At 35.1% G+C, this 22,574-nt stretch overlaps 1 protein-coding gene across 12 annotated transcripts in view; it reads left to right on the top strand.

The window, feature by feature from the left end:
- MYO9A (myosin IXA) overlaps nucleotides 1-22,574 on the top strand; it is a 240,889-nt gene that overhangs the window by 96,608 nt on the left and 121,707 nt on the right. For all 12 annotated transcript variants that reach the window (XM_070468755.1, XM_070468761.1, XM_070468760.1 and 9 more), the window contains 4 exons: nucleotides 157-273; nucleotides 2,697-2,831; nucleotides 10,341-10,462; nucleotides 16,792-16,933. In XM_070468755.1, coding sequence (XP_070324856.1) covers nucleotides 157-273; nucleotides 2,697-2,831; nucleotides 10,341-10,462; nucleotides 16,792-16,933 — 516 coding nt within the window. The remainder of the gene's footprint in view (nucleotides 1-156; nucleotides 274-2,696; nucleotides 2,832-10,340; nucleotides 10,463-16,791; nucleotides 16,934-22,574) is intronic.

The raw sequence follows: 22,574 nt of genomic DNA, 5'->3' as shown, positions 1-22,574 counted from the left end.
TTTCCTGAGTTGGATTAAATTAATGAGTATATATAGAAAACTTCAATTATAAATTATTGAGATAAAAATTAATTTATTTTTCAAGATAATAAGCTTTTTTTTTCCCAGATTGTTGCCAATTTCACTTGGATTCCTAACTTTTTTTTTTTTCCCTAGGCTGTGACAGTGAGGAACTCTATGGCTAAGTCTTTATATAGTGCCCTGTTTGACTGGATCGTTTTTCGGATTAATCATGCACTTATGAATAGTAAAGATTTGGAGCAAAATACCAAGGTAGACATATGTTGGACCCTAATATATTTTTCCTGAAAAACTGTTTTAATAAAATGGTTAATGCATGACATTTAAAAACACAGACTTGTATATAGCAATAAGTATATATTCACCTTAATTCACTTATAGTATTCACCTTATATCACCTTATAGTATTTCCTGATATTTCTCTCCTTACTACTGTTTCTATGACCTTATTCAGGGAAACTGTTCTTTCTGTACGTCAGAGCTTTTACCCTATGTCCTTACATTCCTGTAGATGTACCTGTACAGAGTTGCTTTTAAATGTAAAAAGAGGATCATGCTACCTGCATTGTTTCTAATTTGTATTTTTTTAACCTAGCTATGTCTTGATATATATCTGGACCTCATTATTTTTAATATTGTAATATTATATAATATGCATGTATAGCATAAATTCAAATATATTCAAATACATTTTTTATTGTTATAAATGATTATGTAAGAGATATTCTTTGTGCAGATTTCTCTAGGATAAAATTCTCAAATTGTTAGACTTAAGGATATGTATATATTTAAAAAGTTTGGTTGCTACTGCTAAGTGACTTTTCAAAAAAGACTACATCTCGTTAGAGATGAATGAAAGTGCCTGTTTCCTTGTAACTTTACTCAGTTGAATATTATCAGTATTTTCATCTTGCTAATCTGATAAGGGGGACTATTTTATTATGAATCTTTTCAGTGTTAGATGAAAGACGAGTATCTTCTCATGTTTTCTCTGTTTTATTATTTCTTTATATATTTTTGCTATTTTTATCTTATTTGTCATTTTATTACAAGTCATTTTGGATATTGCAGAGACAAAGTTTCTGATATATAGTGCAAATATTTTCTCTTAACTTTTAAGATTTGTTCGCATTATATTTTTAAGCCTATATATTTTAAAGTTTTGTCCCCAGTTAAATCTGTCATTATTTTACTTTATTGCCCTAGGTTTTATTTGTTTATTTTCCTTATATAGGAAGGGCTCGTCTAGGCCAAGTTTATAAAATATGAATGTTTATTCTCATACTTTTAGAATTTAATTTATGTTCATGTTTATGTTCACAATTATGTTTATGTTTTTTCCCCAGCTGGAATTTATTTTTTAACATGGTAGATCTTAGATATTTACCTTTAATCTTTTCAAATCCATTTTTATTCCCCAACAACTTTTATGAAATAGTCTACCTTTTCAGGCCAAATAGCAACGTCATTTTTATTACTTAATCCTACCATCTTAAATATATTAATACAATTGCTCTTATATGACCATGTCATGCCTTAAGTCCCCTAGTAGGAAAGTGATTTAAATTTTAATCTAATTTACCAAATTGATTTCTTTCTGAAGATCATTATTTTCGCTGCTTTTTGTAAGGGCTTAGAATTAGTCAGCAGAAGTAATCAAACAAAACACTCATAATGGAGACTTTTAAAAAAGTCTCTTGCTATTTATCACTCATTACATCAGTTTGCCCAGTATCTCTTAGCACCAGTGGAGAAAAATTGTTTCATTTAATCACAGCTGTCATACAACTCTATTTTAAGCATGAGATGGGGTGTGGGAAGAATAATAGTTTGGGGTGTTAGGACTGAATATTCAACAACTTTAGCAAGAAGTTAGAAGATTGTTTCTGGAAGTGTCATATCAAGAAATAGAAGAATAAACACTTTTTACTGTATTATACTATTTTGTACCACATAACTAAAAAGATTTGAGTGTTTTTGACTTCAGGGAGCAGAAATTGAGGATGGTGAAGTGGTTTGCTGTAATCTTTTTAGAACTGTTAAATGTCATAAATCTTTTTTTTTTTTAAGTTAATGTCATAAATCTTGTATGACTACTTTTGCTAAAAATTTTTTAATGTTTTAACTTCAAGAAACCACATATTCTGATATCCAGTTTCATTTCTAGCCTGTGTAAGACAAGAAATATGCTTGTTAGCTTATCTTAAAGCAGAATTTTATTGGGATAGAGAAGTCAAACTAGGAAAATTTACATGGTCCTTTGGCAGAACCAGGCATACCCAGCGTTAACCTAGCTTTACTTTACTAACCTTCTGACTTTCCAATAGCTTTTTTTTTTTTCCTTCCCTTGTCTCTGGGGATTTAGAGATTTGTGGTATTGAGGTAACAAGTCTTTAACTCTGCTTTGTACATTTCTGTGAAGTAATCAATGAATTACATTTGTTAAAACTTTGAATCTATTTTTATAATTAAGATAAAAAGAAAATGATAAAGATAAAGAGAACTAAAATGCTTTTTATTTTTAGTATATTTTGGTTGACCACTGGGTCCCCTCAAGTTTTCCTCTACTGCTGTCGAAGAACTTTGAACATTTTGTTACTTATATTGTGACTGTTGTTCATGAAATAAATTTAAGCATCATTTTTTAACCATAATTTCTTTCTTGTTTTTCACAGACTTTGTCCATTGGTGTTCTTGATATTTTTGGGTTTGAAGATTATGAAAATAACAGCTTTGAACAGTTCTGTATTAATTTTGCTAATGAACGTTTACAACACTACTTTAATCAGCATATCTTTAAATTGGAGCAAGTGAGTACATGAATGGGCTTCCCAGGTGGCTTGGTGGTAAAGAATCCGCCTGCTGATGCAGGAGATGCAGGAGACGTGGGTTCAATACCTGGGTTGGGAAGATCCCCTGGAGGAGGAAATGGCAACCCACTCTAGTATTCCTGCCTTGAAAATCCCAAGGACAGAGGAGCCTGGCAGGTTACAGTCCATAGGTTCACAAAGAGTTGGACACAACTGAGCGACTGAGCACACACATGTGTGAGGATGTCAATGTGTGTTCACTTGCCCCTTCCCCACTCCCTGAACCCCCACCTGCACCTTCATATACACCACATAAGTTTTTTGAGTCACAGTCATGATAAGTATTTTAAGTGTTGATTTCAATAAAGATATTATTGTCTTCATATTAGTGTAAGGAAATTACAGATCAGAGCATAGAATTTTGGGCCTTATCACACAGGGTTTTCTGTTTTAATTAAAAGGCCTCAAGTAGAGTCAGTAATATGTGCTTATTTGATGAAACCTTTGAATGAAAAGATCTATGGATTTGTTTTGATTTTTGTTGATGTTTTTGATTTTTAATTGCTTTTGTGGCCTTGGTCACAGTGTGTCATATTAAGTATGCTTGTTTGATTCCTTTGATCTCTTTAGTTCAAGAATGGGATAGAGGAGCTTATTAATAGAATCTTAAATCAGCTTAGAATGTGGATACAAAGAAACAGGACAGTATAGAGAGACCAAATTGAGTAACTACATGTTTTTTATGAAATGCTCAAATTGATTGAATTAGGATAGAAAGAGTAAGCCATCAGTTTACATGAGAATTCTTAGGGTAACTGCAGGGTCGAAAGAAATGTGGGTTCTTTCTCTAAGCCAGATTTGAATTCAGTAAAAGTTGAGTTTATAGCCCAGAAGTTAAGTTTGTGTATGAAGACATAAATAGAAGGTGGGTTCACATTCAACTCAAAGGAATAATGAAGAAAAGAAATGAACAGAAAATCACAATAGTTTACTGTCATTGGGGCTTGCTCTGTCTTGTCTTTAAGCACAACTGTTTAAGCACCACTGTTAAAAGATAGTATTATTTTTTATAATATCACCTAACATGTAGTGCTTACCATTAAGTGATAGAAATAAAAATATACCAAAGATGCTTTGGGAGGAAACATTTTGAGAATTTTAATTACTGAAGTTCACGTCTAAGTCTTGCCCAAAATTAATACATGGGAGAGATATGTAATGTATTGCCATGCAGGATGATAGGTACTAAAATCAGATATAAGGTAAAGTAGTGATAGAAAGAGTCGGACACGACTGACCGACTTCACTTTCACTTTTCACTTTCATGCATTGAAGGAAATGGCAACCCACTCCAGTGTTCTTGCCTGGAGAATCCCAGGGACGGCAGAGCCTGGTAGGCTGCTGTCTATGGGGTCGCACAGAGTCAGACACGACTGAAGTGACTTAGCAGCAGCAGTGATAGAAAGGATGAAATTTATTAGAATTTGTTGAAAGTCTGCAGAGATTTCCTAGGAATAGAGTGATTCTGGAATAGAGTTTTGAATAGAAAGTTGAGCTCACCAGACTCATTAGGGAAAAGACATTTTAAACAAAGTTAACAATATCTTTAAAACTGTGAGGCATAAAATAGCACAGCACTTTTGATGAACTGGAAATGATTCAGTGTAGCAAAAATACAGGATATAAGGATGAGGGCAGGAAAGGAGATAAATTTGATGAGATAGTCTCTATCAGATAGTTGTTCATAGAAGATTAGAATTTTTCTGTTAGAAAATGGGGAGCTATTTGAAGTATGTTAAGCAAACATTTGGATTGGAACTGTGGAAGATGTATTGAAGAGAGTCAATTATATTTCAGGCGCTGTTTAGGCATTGAAGATAAACAGTTTAGAGTTGAGGAATCTTATTGTCGAGTTCATAATCTAGGGAGTTGTTCTTTTTCCTGTCCCTCTTCTGGGGATGTCACACTAGAAAATTTTGACCAAACTTGCCTTGCAGAACATCTGAAAAATAAAACAACTGAACAAAACATAATTGAAAGCATTGGAGTACCTTCAAATAAGTGAAGTTTTGCAGGGCTCAGATATGCAAGCATGAAATCTAGGGAGATGAGCTCAGCATTCAGGGAATGCTTTGTTGCTAGAGACATTTGTCTTCTGGTAGAAGGCTTCCAAAAAGGATTTTCTCCAGATTAAAGAGCGAAAGAGGAGCTCCCTGGCAACTCCCAGAGGCTTGAAGACCTCAAAGGGTTATATCTTATAGTAAAGGTAAAGCAGAAATGGGGCTTTTCCAGTGGCTCAGTCAGTAAAGAATCCACCTGCCATACAGGAGACTGCCTGTAATGCAGGAGACCCAGGCTCAATCCCTGGGTCAGGAAGATCACCTGGAGAAGGAAATAGCAGCCCACTCCAGTATTCTTGCCTGGGAAATCCTATGGACAGAGGAACCTGTCAGGCTACAGTCTGTGGGATCGCAAGAGTCAGACATGACTCAGTGACTAAGCCAACTACCAAAGCAGAAATAGAGCAGGCAGTCATCATAGGGACTAAAGCTCAGTGTAAAATAATTTCAGTTCCTGATTGGGTTAAAACAGCGTAGAATTTCTAGTGTTCTTAGCCACCTGCTAAGAGCAAATTCAGTCTCTGATGGAGAAAAAGATCATCTCATTACTAAAGTTATCTCTGCACTTTTTCACATGTGAGCATTCAGATTTTTAACTGAGATGTTTGTTTAAGACATACAAGGAAGGAAACCAACATGAAAAAAAACCAAGAGAAGTGAGACAGTAGACTACCATAGGGGATTCAGATAATGATCTTATCAAACTTGAACTTTAACAGTGGTTTCAAGAAATTTTTTAAAGTGATAATTTTATTAAAGAACAGCAAACTTTAAAAAAATCTTAAATTTAGGAAAATCTAGGACTAAAAATAGGTGAAATTAAGAACATAATATTAATTTTCACAATTAGATATAACTTAAGAGAAAATTAGTGATTTGGAAGATAGAAGTACCAGCTTGATGAATAAAGGCGGAAAATACAAATATTGTAAGAGACATATGGTACATAGTGAAAAGATCTAACATACGTGTTACAGGAATTCTGGAAAAACATATGTAAAAGTGAGAGAATAGGATTAAAGCTATATTTGAAGAAACAATGGCTGATAATTTTCCAAAATTAAAACAAAAAAAAAATCCAACATACGCACGTTTGAGAAGCCCTAAGAATGCAAATGCTGGATGAGTTACAAGCTGGAATCAAGACAGGAGAAACATCAACAACCTCAGATATGCAGATGATACCACTCTAGTGGCAGAAAGTGAAGAGGAACCAAAGAGCCTGTTGATGAGGGTGAAGGAGGAGAGTGAAAAAGCCAGCTTAAGAGTAAATATTAATAAAAAACTAAAATCATGGCATCCATCCCTATTACTGTGTGCCAGATAGAAAGGGAAAAGGTGGAAGTAGTGACATATTTCCTCTTCTTGGCTCTAAAATCACTGTGGATGGTGACTGCAGCCATAAAATCAGACAAAGGTCTGTATAGTCAACACTGTGGTCTTCCCAGTGGTCATGTACGATTGTGAGAGCTGGACCGTAAAGAAGGCAAAACACCAAAGAATTTATGCCTTTGAACTATGATGATAAAGAAGACTCCTGAAAGTCCCTTGGAAATTTCACAGTATTGAAATCACACAGATCTCAAAACCATACTGAAGTTATATCGGAAACTACCAACAAAAAGATAACTAGAAAATACTTTATGATTAAAAGTTAAGAAATGAATTTCTAACTAGCTTAGAAATTGAAAAAATTAGAGCACATATTGAGCCTAATATGTTAAATATTAAAACTTGTGTCTAGGGCTGGTGCACTGGGAACACCCAGAGGGAGGGGATGGAGAGGGAGGCAGGAGGGGGGATCGGGATGGGGAATACATGTAAATCCATGGCTGATTCATGTCAATGTATGGCAAAAACCACTACAATATTGTAAAGTAATTAGCCTCCAACTAATAAAAATAAAGGGAAAAAAAAAAACTTGTGTCTAAAAGTGTACTTTAGTCACTGAAGAAATTTGACTAATGATATAATTAGAGGAAAATTTTATAGCTGTCAGAATATTTTAGGATTGAAGAGCAATGATTTAGCACATTTGAAAATGATCAGAAACCTAAACAAAAGGAAATAATAAAAGAGAAAAAATAAAAATGAAAACAAATATATTATGGGAAGGGATCAACAAAAATCATAAACTTGTAACATAAGTAATACTTTGAAATGACCAATAACATTTATAAAAGGCTCAAGAAATTAGTGGGAAAGAGACAGAGACACATAAAGACAGAGAAGGATATAAATAGCCAGAATTCCGATGATAAAGACTACATCATTGTATATCCTATACATATTAAAAAGTTACAGAATACACTAAACAACTTTATGTCCATAAGTAGACTTATCAAATAATCTGAGAAAAAACTTTTCAAAACTGTGTTGACACAGATAAAGTTCAAATCTTTTAGCTGTTGGGACTTCCCTTGCCGTCCTTTGGTTGAGAAGCCGCCTGCCAATGCAGGAGACATAGTTTCCATCCCTGGTCCAGGAAGATCCTAGTTGTCGTGGAGCAGCTACGCCCGTGTGCCACAACTAGTGAGCCTGGGCACTTGGAGCCCATGCTCTGCAGTAAGAGACGCCACCCCAGGGAGAAGCCTACACACAGCACCTCGAGAGTAGCCCCTGCTTGCTGCAACTAGAGAAAGCCTGTGTGCAGCAATGAAGACCCAGCGCAACCAAAAAAAAAAATTATGTAGCTATTAAAGAAATTGAATATGTAATTAAAATTCTTTCCGTAAAGGACATTAAGCCAAAATGGCACCATTGATGAGTTCTGCCAATGGTGAGAGAAGTATTTTCAGTTTGACATAAATTTTAATGTGGAATACATAAAAGGGGACAATTCTGAATATATTTTGGGGAGCCAAGATAACCTAAGCCTGTGAAGAACATTAGGAGTTTTCAGTTTGCTAATATTTGTTTAAACATTTAAACAAATATTAGCAAATTAAATCCAGCAAGATATACAAAAGGATAATATATCAGAACCAAGTGGAGGTTTTTTTGGTGTGTATTACATCTGACCACCAATTAGTTTAACTCATCTGTTAACAAGACAGAAGAAGAAAAAAATTCATGGTGTTCTCAATAAAAATATAAAATGCGTTTGATAAAATTACATACTCATTCTTGTTCAAAACAAAACCTTTAGCAAACTAGGTATAGAAAGGAACTTCCTGATAAAGGCCATTTATAAAAAACCAACAGTTAATATCGTACTTAATGGAAACAGACTAAATGATTTCCCCCTAAGATTGAGAACAAGGCAAGGATGTTTTCTAAGAATTTTTATCATGAATGTAGGCATGTGAGGACATCCAAGTGGAAAGTAAACATAGGAAAAGATATTTCATTTATTAGTCTTTAGGGAAAATAAATCCATACTTAAATATTTCTAGGCATTCACCAGAATGAATAAAATGAAAAAACTGATAATACAGATATTAGAGAAATACTGTGCACTGGGAAGTCTCATACACTGGTGGTGGGTGCATAGATTGGTACAGCCACTTTAGAAAGTTGTTTGGCAGTATCTTCTGAGTTTATATGTTTGTAGTTTATAAGCCTGTGGTTTCACTCTCCAAATCTATATAAATGCTTACAAAAAGTTTTGTACAGAAATGTGCATAATGCCATTATTTTTAATAGTCAAAGTCAGAAATGAGTGTAACGTCCATCAATAGTCCAGTAGATGAATGTATTGTATATAAATATATCATTGGTTCTTGAAGAGTTAGTTATTCTTCTCCTACCCCTACTGGTACAATCAGTATCACCTAGGCACTCCTTCCAAGTGCACTACCCCAAACTTGCTTATTCACAAATTCTGAGTTTGTGGCTGCTTTTTTTTTTTTTTAAACAAACTTTTCATGTGATTCTCTTGTATTTTAAAGTTTGAGAGTTAATACTCCATAGCAGATTTTGGCATGCCTTTTCTATAAAAAAGGATAGTAAATCAGTCTTCTGGGTTTTGGAGGCCATGTGGTCTCAGCTGTGCTATTACTTTGAGAAAGCAGCTTAGACAATGCATAAATGAGTAAATGTAGTACTCCATAACCCCTGTCTTACAGCAATTAAAATGCATGTACTTTAGATGCATTTGACAACATAGATGTTTCTCTCAAACATAATGTTGAGTAACAGAAGAAAAGCCAGATGAAAGAATATGTATTGCATGATTCTATATATATATATATATATAATTTTTATAAAGAGGTGAATTTTGTCAGTGGTATTAGAAGTTAGGATAATAGTTAGCTTTGAGCAGGAGGATCTGAATCACCATTGGGAAAATGGAATGAGAAGGGATTTTGAAATGCTAGTAAAGAATATAAAAATCCATATGCTTACACTATCTAGGATGCTTTTTATTCATGCTGTGAAAAGGAATAGGGAAAAAACTTTACTGTTGCTTGGGGGTGACCTTTATATAGCATTACTTGCTTGTGAAACTATTGAGGGGGAAGAATTAAGTTAGCATTTACTTTTTACAGTTAGAGTAACTAGTTTATACTAGGGCCCACTTTCCTTTACAGGATAATGATAATGCGGAAAGAGTGATTAAATTATTAAAATCACTGTTTCACGAAACCACTGTATTTGCTGAGAGGTATGCAAGTATAATCAGTGAATACTAAAACCATCAGATGAACAGGATATTAATTTGGTGCCTAAATATCATTGCAGTGTAGAACCTTCTTTATTTTCAGAATCATCTTTCTGCCAGTTTAAAAAGTAAAAGCATCACAGAGATGAATAAAAGTATTTATTTCCCATTGTAGAGGCTGAGGAAGGAACAATGGGGGCTTCATAGGAGAGTTTTGAATGGTTACTCAGTGTGTGATCTTTGAGTTACTTAGTCTTGGAATTGGGGAAACTACTCTGCCCCTGCCTTTTGAAAGTTATTGTGGTTTTTTTGCCAAAGTTCAGTATGTATGAATTCTATATGATTTTTATCAGCGATCACTGGAAGTGATAGTTTTCCACTTTTCTCAGACATTGTTTCATTGAATTCACTGTTGATGATCCAGTAGTTCTTTTTGATGGCTTCGAGTTGTGTGGGAGAAATTAGTCTTTTTCTTTTTATGTCTTTCCTTAGTGTAGTCATCAGATAGTGTAGCTAAAACAAATCAGACTTAATTTTCCATCTGAGTGGAATCACAAATAGGACTCTAATCAGAAAATTTGGTTGCATGTACCATTAAAAGAAAATAGACATATACTGTATCACGATTTTATGCAACTGAAATATACATTTCTTTCATTGTGTAGATTAATGAGTTTTAAAAGTTTAGTCTATTCTTTTAATCCTGGTAAAAACTTTTTAATCCTTATTCTCACATACCTTTTATTTTCTGCAAGATGAATAAATTGTTAATTTGTTATTTCCTAGGAGGAATATAGAACTGAAGGTATCAGCTGGCACAATATAGACTATATTGATAATACCTGTTGCATAAATCTTATTAGCAAGAAACCAACAGGCCTGCTCCATCTTTTGGATGAAGAAAGCAAGTGAGTATGATTCTGAAAAGAATCATAACAAAAGTTTTGTTATTGCCATTTGAGTTTTTCATGTCTTCTTAAGCCCTAAACTTTCTTCTTAATGTTATTAAGAGCTAAAGTTTCCCTGGTATGCATTTTTTTGTGTGTTTCTAAGAAATTGGATGGACTTGACTACTGAACTTGTTTTTTCCTTGACTTTATCCAAATTTCTTCTGCGAAGTCACTTTGGTGTTCAATTGTTGGTATATATTTTTTTGTTTTGGTTTCTGTCTTATTGAATTAAGTTTTAAATATGAGGTGTGTTTGCAGTTTTCTTGTTTAGTGGTGAAAAACATAATAATAGATTTGTGATATCTGCCATGGCTGTGCAAGTTTTTAGTGACAGCATATGTTAGATATTTGCCATCCCTTGGTAACACTGTTCAGTATACCAGACTTAAATATATATACTGCAGAAATAATGCTTCATGGAGCATCCTCCGCTATGTTCTCAGTGTTCTAGCAAGTATTATTATAGTTTAATTATCCTAAGAGATGGCAAATCTAGACTTGGAGAAACCAAAGTGGTGGAGAGTGTGTTGGTTTTCTATGACTCGTTAGTAACATATTTAGGAATTGAATTAGGTCATTTGATTCTTCGTTTAATACTATGCCCATTAAACTCAGGTATAAAATATTAAATAGTAACTTTCATAAGTAGGATGACTGTATACCAGGTTTGTGTAGGACAATTTAAAGTTTATACCTATTATTTATTTTAGTTATTAAAGGCAACTGTTTTTACTCTAAGAATATCCTGATAGGTATGGTAAGTTATATGTTGTTGCCATATTAATATACCATAAATTCACAGAATTGCTGCATAGAATTATAAAGTAATATGGCAGAGCTGCAAAATATATTGGAGATTGCCAACAATTATATCTGCCTTCCCATCATTAGTCTATTTTAATTAATCTAAATGAATTGAAATTCAGCAAAAAGCATTTTAATTTTATGTGCAAAGTTGTAAACCTTTCTTGTATTGCTCTATATTTCCCAAAACATACATTATCTCTTATAAAATTGTGAGGTTAGTGGTTCTTAACTCTGTTTACATGCCTTACTTCTGATGTATTTTATTTTAGAAAGTGTCATAGGTGATTTTGATACTTAGTATGGAGAACCATTGTGGTAGATATTGAAATGATAAGCAGTTATTTTGTTTGAGCTGTCTTATGCACAAGAAAATTTAAGCAATTTGAGAAAAAGATCATATGTATAGTAAATGATGGACTTGAGATTCAAACCCTCCAGTTATTTCTGAATAAGAAGCTTTATTTTTGTCTTTTACTTGAAGTTTTGTTTTCCTTTTTTATTGCGGTAACATTGGTTTATAATATTATGTAAGATTCACGTGTACATTATATTTCTACTTCTGTATACCCTACAGTATGTGCTCACTACCAAAAGTTTATTTTTTATCTGTCACCATACAGTTGATCCCTTTTACCAATTTCACCTTCCCCCTGCCCCATCTTCTCTGTTATATAAAAAACTAGTATACAAGCAAAATCAAAATACAAGAATAAACCAAACAAAAACACACATGAGCTACGAAGAGCAGAGTAATGAGCTCGTGCTTTGAAGCATTGTCCTTATTTGCTTCACCATAATGCTTAGACTGTGATGTCAGAAGTTCAGGGTTGTCTTCCAGCTCTATTAACTACCCTCAGCAAATTTCTTAATATCCTTAGTCCTCAGTTTTCCTGCATGCAAAAAGGAAATAATGATGATAAGTTATAATGCTGTCTACTCTATATCTTACAGTGGTTGTGAGCAGGAAATAAGCTATGGATATACAATTAAAACATGAATAGAGCAAAGGGGTCTTGTCTGTTATTCTTTAAGCAAAGTTTCATTGGGTGCACATCTTATTATGTTATACAAAGACCATCTTTACCTGGTCAGTTGCTACCTGACAGAAATGTAAATGTTGCCCAGTGAAGAGAATGTCACCTCTTTGCTGTTACCCAAAAGCTTGTGGGGTTAAGCCACAGGTTGAGAAATTATAGGAAGACAGACTTTGGCTCAGTATAAGAAAGAGCTTTTTATTCATTAGAACTGATTAGCAGCTGCTTCATAAAGTAATAGAATTTTCCATTATAGTAATTATTTTGCATCATCTATCAAGGTACTTTTGCAGGTAGGAGATTGGACTGAATAACCTCTTAATTGCCACTTCAATTGTGCTTCTATATCAACTCTCCATAAAATTTTTAAATAAACCATAGTATTATTTCCCTTGCTTTTAAGTCAGTCCTGTTATCTTTCCTTATAAATGGACCAGGTTTGTTTCTCTGTTTTAACGTCCCAGAAGATGCAAAGACATGAAATATTTTCCCTCTTTCATGTACCAGTAAAGAGGACTTGAAAATAAATTAGTATCATTTGGAAAGAGCTGTTTTTGAAATCACTTCGAGTATTTTTCCTCTAAAAATATTTTGTTCTGTAGAGGATATATTACATGAAATATCATTACTGGTATTCCTGCTTCATTCAGTGTGTTTGTAGTGCTTTAGGACCACATGTTGGTAATTAGAATTCTTGTTTAATCTTGTCTTTGTTGTCTGCTGGCTGTTCAAATTTTATAAATTAGATTCTAAAGGATGCAGTGTGGAGTTTAGAAAGGAGGAATGTTGTAAGCAAGGTGAAGAGTGTTACTAGTCTTTTCTGTGGTTCTCAATGTGATCTGCTGACAGCAGCACTGGCAGCATCTTAAAGGTTGTTACAAGTACAGTCTCATACTTCCATCCCAGACTTCTTGAGTCAGACTCTGTTTTTATTTAAAAACTGAAGTTAAAATCAGAGCATTCATTTAGGCCAACATTTTATCAGTCTTGCTTGGTTGTAAGAATTAACCTGGGGAACTTATAAATAGTAATTTGTCACTGGCCTAGCATCAATTCAGTAGAATCACAGGAGGTGGGGTCCAGGCATTGGTATTTTTGAAAACTCCTTAGGGTAGCCTTATATTAGTGCAAAGAAACAATAATCTAAGGCTACCCTTGCAGGTAGTCTTTGGGGAACATTGATGAAGAGTTTTGAAATTCACAATAATGTCTGCTTGGCCTCTGTTCCAGGCTCTTTTGCTTGGTTATGTAGTAGGTATCCACAATTGTTTATTGAATGCAGGACTGGTGGAAAGCTTTTTTTCCCATCTTCCCTTGTTTGGAATAGAAACTGCCCTTATATTTGTTCTCATTAATTATCTTCCAATAAAAAAAAAAAAATTATCAATAAAAATGGCAAAAGATGTAAATAAACAATAAAAGTGTTCCATAAACATGAAAATTAGCATTGGTTTTAATAAAGGAAATTTAAATGGAAACATTTAATTGTTTCCATTGTTTATCCAAAAAAAAAAAAAAAGAGAGAGAAACAAATCACAAGCTTTTTAATGACCCAAAGGAGTAGAAGAAAAATAGACCTTTACCCAGAAACAATGAGATGAACATCCTTCCTGAAAAGAAGCATGCTGCTGTGGAGTAGTGAGAGGTGTGTTTGCAGAAGTTGGATTGGTCTGGGCTTAGAAGCTTGTATTTCAATTATCTGAAGTAGGGGAGGCACACCATTAAAAGCACATTGTAGGAAAATTTATTTTGGTAGTTCTGTCTGGTGACATGAAACTTGGTAAAATTAGAATCACTAAGCTTATTATAAAGGTTGTTGCTGTACTCTCTAAAATTGTTCAAGAGTTGTAACCTGTTCTGGAATGGCTGTAGAGTTCTGGGAAGGAGAGAAAAGCCTAAAGGAAGGGATAGTGTTTGATGCAAAAGCAGGCCTCAGTTGACTAGGAAAATGGCAGTGTTGCTAGCATAAAAAAGTAGATTACATTTATATCATCCCTATAGGATGTCAACTAATGTTAGGTATTTTTACTAGTGTTATTTAGTTCTTCCAGCACTATCATTCATTTTACTCATTTATGGATTAACAGATCAGTTCCTAAAGAAGGTTGTACCTAACTTGCCAAGGTCACAGATAGAATTAGTAATGTAGGTAATGACTATCTGACATCAAAGACCATTCTTCTTCCTGGTTCCAATGTGTACTATGTAATTAACCATTTTTCTTGTAGTTTTGGAATCATTTTAATGCATTAGATATTGTATTCAGCATCTTTATATCTCACATCACATTATTTTTCATTATTTCAACTACTATTAAATGAAACTATTCTCTGAAAGATACTTGCCCTCTACTTTTTTTGTCAGTGATTATTTTCTCTGTTTGAAACTCCTACCAGACTTTTAAAATATAGCTTGTAATTGCCTCCTGTATCCTCTTGAATCTTTCCATTATTCCCAACCACTAGTGATTTTTTTTTTTCTGTTCTAAAGTTTTATATGTCTATACTACTATTATTGCTAGTATTATACTATATTCCCTGGTGGCTCAGTGGTAAAGAATCTGCCTGACAATGCAGGATATGCTGGTTCGATCATTGGGTCAGAGAGATCCTCTGGAGAAGGAAATGGCAACCCACTCCAGTATACTTGTCTGGGAAATCCCATGGCAAAGGAACCTGATTGGCTCTAGTCCATGGGGTCACAAAGAGTTGGATACAACTTATCCACTAAGTAAGTACTACTATTATGTAGTTGCTTCTTAATAAATATTATTTGAATGATTCCCAGATATGAAATGTTTGTCAGTGAATGTGTATTTGAAAGAATAATAGACATAATATAAAAACATTCAGTAACTGATATAGGTAAGAAAATTACTACTTAATTTGTAACAACAACAAAAAACTGACTCTGGATTTAAAGGACCTGTCCAACCTGAGAGGTCATTCCCCTTTTGCAAGTTCTTGAACCCAAGCAACATATGATTTGGTTTTTATTATCCTTTGAGTCTTATGGCCCAAGATAAACATCTAAAGACTCGAGTAACTTTCTTACTTCTGATACTTGCATAGTATGTGTTAGGCAGGTCACAACTTTTGAGCTCTCCTCTACAAAATAAGAATACTAAATCTTCTTTTACTCATCTTTCAGATTGTTTTGTTGTTGTTCAATCACTAAGTCATGTTTGACTCTTTGCAACCCCATGAAATGTAGCACACTAGGCCTTCCTGTCCCTCACTATCTCCTGGAGTTTGCCCAAGTTCATGTTCATTCAATCAATGATGCCATCCAGCCATCTCACCCTCTTCACCCCCTTCTCCTCCTGCCCTCAGTCTTTCCCAGTGTCAGGGTCTTTTCTAATGAGTCAACTCTTCGCATCAGGTGGCCAAAGTATTGGAGCTTTAGCATCAGTCCTTCCATTGAGTATTCAGGGTTGATTTCCTTTAGGATTGATTGGTTTGATCTCCTTGCTGTCCAAGGGACACAGCACCACAGTTCAAAAGCATCAGTTCTTCAGTGCTCAGCCTTCTTTATGGTTCAGCTTTCACATCCATGCATACTACTGGAAAAATGATTATCTTTGACTAAATGAACCTTTGTCAGCAAAGTAATATCTCTGCTTTTTAATAGACTGTCTAGTCTTGTCATAGGTTTTCTTCCAAGAAGCAAGCATCTTCTAATTTCATGGCTGCAGCCACCATCTGCAGTGATTTTTGAGCCCAAGAAGAGAAAATCTGTCACTGTTTCCACTTTTTCGCCTTCTGTTTGCCATAAACTGATGGGACTGGATGCCCTGATCTTAGTTTTTTTAATATTGAGTTTTAAGAGGGGCTTTTTCACTCTCCTCTTTCGCTTTCATCAAGAGGCTCTTTAGTTCTTCTTCGCTTTCTGCCATTAGGATGGTGTCATCTTTATATTTGAGGTTTCTGCCATTAGTCTTGATTCCACCTTGCGATTCATCTAGCCTGGCATTTCCCATGATGAACCGTGCATAGAAGTTAAATAAACAGGGTGACAATATATAGCCTTGTTGTACTCCTTTCCCAATTTTGAACCAGTCCTTTGTTCCATGTCCGGTTCTAATTGTTGCTTCTTGCCTCACAGACAAGAAACTCTTTTGTTTCTCTCAAGAGCCAGGTAAGATGGTCTGGTATTCCCATCTCTTTAAGAGTTTTCCACAGTTTGTTGTGATCCATACAGTCAAAGGCTTTAGTGTAGTCAATGAAGCAGAAGTTGGTATTTTTCTGGAATTCCCTTGCTCTTTCTGTGATCCAGCAAATGTTGGCAGCTTGATGTCCGGCTCTTCTCAGCTTGTTATGAGAATTTATTTAAGTGAAAACTCTCTGTAACTTGCTAAATTTGTTAGATGAAATTATAATTATTTTAAAAATACTTTATTAACTGCTGCACTTTTCTTTAGTGTTTTTGTTTTTATTTTTAATTTAGCTTTCCACAGGCTACAAATCAAACACTGCTGGACAAGTTTAAGCACCAACATGAAGAGAATTCTTACATTGAATTTCCAGCTGTGATGGAGCCTGCTTTCATCATAAAGCATTATGCCGGGAAAGTAAAATATGGGGTAAAGGTCAGTAAATTTCTCATTGAATAAGCCTTTAGGACAGAGGAGTGTTCTTAACTGTTATCACCATCCCTGTTATACTGTTTTCTTTGTAGTTGGTCAATAGCAGTGGGAGGAATTTTATAAGGATACTACCAAAATTCATACTGTTCTTTGCAGTATTTTGCTGTCATTAGCTGATGGTTTTATTGGGTTTTTCCTACAGCTAAAATTGATGTCAATCCATTCTAAATGTAGTAGCCTTTTTATCTTGTTTATATCTATCTCTTTAAATTTGACTTTTATTTCCTGGTGGGGTTCAGTTGGTTGGTTGATTTTTTTTTTTATAATTGGTTTAGTTGACTTATAACGCTGTGTTAGTTCCAGGTATGCAGCAGGCGTGCAGCAGTTCAGCTCTGCATATACATGTGTCCATTCTGTCTCAGACTCCTTCCTCAGACTGGTCATTACACAAGTGTAATAGCCTTCTTAGATCTTCAAGAGTAGATGCCATTGGTAGGTTTTAAACCCACTAGTTCATCTATGTATGGTTGGTTGAATTTTTCTCTTCTCTGCATCCGTGAGGCCTCACGTCCTCGTGGACCCTTGGATATTTGTGAGCTTGAGCTCCTAGTGACTGTGTTGAGGTTTAACTCCTGCAGGAAGGCGTCTTCATGGTTCTGCCCATCCCTTGTTTGTCACTGAGGAACCCGTTACCTTTCAGCCACTTGATGTTTAAGTCTGACACTGAAGGCGATTTCTAGGTGAGGTAGTGATGCTGTGGAATATTGTGGAGCAATATGTTTTTCCTGGATCTTGAGGTGAGAGTCAGAATTAAGGCCACTCATTCACTCATCAGTGATTCATTTATTCAAGAAGTAGTTATTAAAACATGAAGCACATGTCAGACTCTCTGCTGCTAATTTATTACTAGATCATTCTAAACACAAAGCACAGAGTCTGACATTTGTGTTTAGAATGATCTAGTGATTAATTAGCTCATATGATCTTGGTGTATAAATAAACGTACAGGTTCTATGAGAGAAAGTAGTGAATTAGTCGATTTTTAATTTGTAGGTAATGAACACCTCCTTCAAAACTCAAATTTTGAGAGATGATCTGAAGTAAATGTTACCTCGGTGAGGGGTTGGAATGATGAATAGGACAGAATAGATGATGATAGGACAGAATTTAATATGTTAAAATAATTGAAAACAGGTCAGCATTGCTAGATTATAGTGATCAAGGAACATAGTGGCATGAAGTCAGTTTAGAGAATGGGCAGTAACTTAGTTCTTCAGGGCTTCTTGATCAAGTTAAAGGAGTTTGGTTTTTGTTGACATTCTCATGAGGAGCCATGAAAAAATTTTAAGCAGAGGATATGTTATGTGTTTTAAAAAATTGATTTCTCAGAGGAGAAAGAATAGCAGAGAGAGATTGGGAGCTGGGAGATCAATGAAACATTAAGGTAAACTGGACCCCTGAGGTGGCAGTAGAGATGGAAGAGATCTAAATGATTATGAGATAGTTTTGGAGATGCAATGAGTAAACCTTGTTGATGGATTATAGTTAATTGACTTCTGGCTGTAGCTGATGGGTGAATTTGAGGTGCTATTTTCTGAGATGGAAAAGACAAGAAGGAACAGATTTTAGAACACACATTTAGAATAACAGAGTAGAATGGTGGTTATTAGTTGGTGGGGGAGTTGAGAGGCTGCCTAAGGATAAAAACCTGCAGTTAATTTCTGGAGTTCTGATGTACAGCATTATAATTATAGTAAACAATGTGTTTATAGTTAGCATTGTGATTATACCACTGTCTTCAAAGTTTCTAAGATAGACCAGATCTTAAATGTTCTTACCACAAAAAAATGATGATTGTATGACATAATGGAGGTGTTTGTTAACTTTAAAATGGTAATCATATTACAGTTTATAAATGTATCAACTCAGTATTAATATTTTATACACCTTAAACAATGCTGTGTGTCAGTTACATCTAAATATATAAAAATAAAGTCTAAAACAAAAAAATCTTGACCTATAAAATCACATAGCAAGGTACATAAAATGCAGAAATCTCAAGTGTCCAGATTTCTCTCATGCCCCTTCCAGGCTCATTCTCCCCCACCCAGAAGTAAACATGACTGTAATTTTTTACCCTTAGTTTTTTTTTACTTATTAAATTTCAGATAAATAGAATCATACAATATATGCATTTATGTCTGTGATTCATTCATTCTTATTATCAGATAGGTTGAAAGTAAAAGGATGGGAAAAAGACACACTAGGCAAACCCTAACAAGAAGAAATCTTCTGTAATTACATTATTATTGGACCAGGTAGGCTTTAAGACAAGAATCAATCAAAAAAAAAAAAAAAAAAAAAGACAAGAATCATTATTAGAGACAAAGAAGCACACTTCATAACAATAAAAGGGGCTTGTTTCAAGAAGACATAATCAAAAGTTATATGTACCTAGTGACTTCACTTCAGGCTAAAAGGGTAGCTAGACAAATTTATCATTAAAGCTGTAGATTTTCATACATATCTTTCAGTAACAACAAAATATGCAGACATGAAATCAATAAAAACAGAAAAATTGAACAGTACTGCTTAATAACTGACCTAATTGGCACATCATAAAGATAACTAGATACCCTATGGTGTTTAGAAATTAAGTGAACTTCTTCTGTGTAATCCCTGAGTTAGAAAAGAAATCACAAGTGATAATATTTTAAACTGAACATTAATGAAGATATAGCATATCAAAATTTGTAGGATGCATTTAAAGCAGTGATTTATACCTTTAAAAGTATATGTTAGAAAGGAAGACTGGTTGGCAAAACACTAGGGAAAATCAGCAAATTAAGCTAGAAGAAGGAAATAATAAAGCAAAGCCTAGAAATCAATGCAATAAAAAAGACATTTAGTAAAAGAAATGAGCAAAGCTAAAAGTTAGTTCCTTTAAAAAATAACTGAAAATAATACAGATGATCCTTGAACAGCATAGTTTTCAGTTGCGGGGTCCACTTGTACACAGTTGGAGATGTGTCTGGTGGTGAAAGTAAAGTCCGATGCTATAAAGAACAATACTGCATATACTGGAATGTTAGGTCGATGAATCAAGGTAAGTTGGATGTGGTCAAGCAGGAGATGGCAAGAGTGAACATCCATGTTTTAGGAATCAGTGAACTAAAATGGACTCGAATGGGTGAATTTAATTCAGATGACCATTATATCTACTTATATGGGCAAGAAACCTATAACCTGTACAAGAAATGGAGTAACCCTCATAGTCAACAGAAGAGTCCAAAATGCAGTACTTGGATGCAATCTCATAAAGGACAGAATGATCTCTGTTCATTTCTAAGGCAAACCATTCAGCATCACAGTAATACAAGTCTGTGTCCCAACCACTAATGCCAAAAAAGTTGAAGTTGAATGGTTCGATGAAGACCTATAAGACCTGATAGAATGAACACCAAAAAAAGATGTTCTTTTTATCATAGGGGACTGGAATGCAAAAATAGGAAGTCAAGAGATATCTGGAGTAACAGGCAAGTTTGGCTTTGGAGTACAAAATGAAGCAGAACAAAGCTAACAGTTTTGCCAAGAGAACGTACTGGTCATAGCAAACACTCTCTTCCAACAACACAAGAGACTACTCTACACTTGGACATCACCAGATGGTCAGCACCAAAATGAGATTGGTTATATTCTTTGCAGCCAAAGATGGAGAAGCTCCATACTATCAGCAAAAAAAAAGACCAGAAGATGACTGTGGCTCAGATCATGAACTGATTGCAAAATTCAGACTTTAAATTGAAGAAAGTAGGGAAAACCACTAGATCATTCAGGTATGACCTAAATCAAATCCCTTACGATTCTACAGTGGAACTGACAAATAGATTCAAGGGATTAGATAAGATAGAGTGCCTGAAGAACTATGGACAGGGATTCGTGACATGGTACAGGAGGCCGTTATCAAGACCACCATCCCCAAGGAGAAAAAAATGTAAAAGGCAAAATGGTTGAGGATGCCTTACAAATAGCTGAGAAGAGAAGTGAAAAGCAAATGAGAAAGGGAAAGATCTATCCATCTCAATGCAGAGTTCCAAAGAATAGAAAGGAGAGATTAAAAAAAGCCTTAAGTGATCAATGCAAAGAAATAGAAGAAAACAACAGAATGGGAAAGACTAGAGATCTCTTCCAGAAAATTAGAGATAGCAAGAGAACATTTCATGCAAAGATGGGCACAATAAAGGACAGAAAAGGTATGAACCTACCAGAAGCAGAAGATGTTAAGAAGAGGTGGCAAGAATACACAGAAGAACTGTACAGGAAAGGTCTTAATGACCCAGACAACTACAGTGGTGTGGTCGCTCACCTACAGCCAGACATCCTGGAGTGTGAATTCAAGCGGGCCGTAAAAAGCATCACTACGAACAAAGCTAGCGGAGGTGAGGGAATTCCAGCTGAGCTTTTTCAAATCCTAAAAGATGATGCTGTTAAAGTGCTGCACTTAAAATGCCAGCAAATTTGGAATACCCTGCAGTGGCCACAGGACTGGAAAAGGTCAGTTTTCATTCCAATCCCAAAGAAGGGCAATGCCAGGGAATGCTCAAACTACCACACAGTTGTACTCATGTCACATGCTAGCAAGGTAATGCTCAAAATCCTTCAAGCTAGTACTTCAGTCAAGATAGTACTTAAATCAGTAGTACTTGAATTGAGAACTTCCAGATGTACAAGCTGGATTTAGACAAGGCAGAGGAACCAGAGATCAAATTGCCAACATCTGTTGGATCATATAAAAAGCAAGAGAATTCCAGAAAAACATCTGCTTCATTGACTACGCTAAAGCCTTTGACTATGTGGCTCACAACAAACTGGAAAATTTGTACATCGAGGCTGTATCTTGTCATCCTGCTTATTTGACTTCTATGCAGAGTACATTATGGGAAATGCTGGGCTGGATGAATCATAAGCTGAAATCAAGATTGCTGGGAGAAATATCAACAACTTCGCATATGCAGATGATACCACCCTAATGGCCTGAAGCGAAGAGGAACTTACGAGCCTCTTGATGAAGGTGAGAAAGGAGAGTGAAAAAGTTGGCTTAAAATTTAACATTCAAAAAACTACGGTCATGGCTTCTGGTCCCATCACTTCATGGCAAATACCTGGGGAAAAAATGGAAACAGTGACAGACTATATCCTTGGACTCCAAAATCACCGCAGATAGTGACTGCAGCCATGAAATTAAAAAACTCTTTTTCCTTGGAACAAAAACTATAACAAACCTAGATAGTCACTTAGCATAGCAAAGGCTCGTCTAATCAAGCTATGGTTTTTCCAGTAGTTTTGTATGGATGTGAGATTTGGACCATAAAGAAGGCTGAGGACCAAAGAATTTATGCTTTTGAACTGTGGTCCTGGAGAATACTCTTGAGAGTCCCTTGGACAGCACGGATATCAAACCAGTCAATCCCAAAGGAAGTTAACCCTGAATATTCATTACAAGGACTGATGCTAAATTGAAGCTCCAATACTTTGACCACCTGACACAAAGAGCCAATTCACTGGAAAAGACCCTGACACTGGGAAAGACTGAGGGCAGGGGGAGAAGAGGGTGACAGAGGATGAGATAGTTGTATGGCATCAT

This window comes from Odocoileus virginianus, chromosome 6, assembly GCF_023699985.2.
Source record: "Odocoileus virginianus isolate 20LAN1187 ecotype Illinois chromosome 6, Ovbor_1.2, whole genome shotgun sequence".
Lineage (NCBI taxonomy): Eukaryota > Metazoa > Chordata > Mammalia > Artiodactyla > Cervidae > Odocoileus > Odocoileus virginianus.
This window is presented reverse-complemented; position numbering and strand designations above follow the sequence as displayed.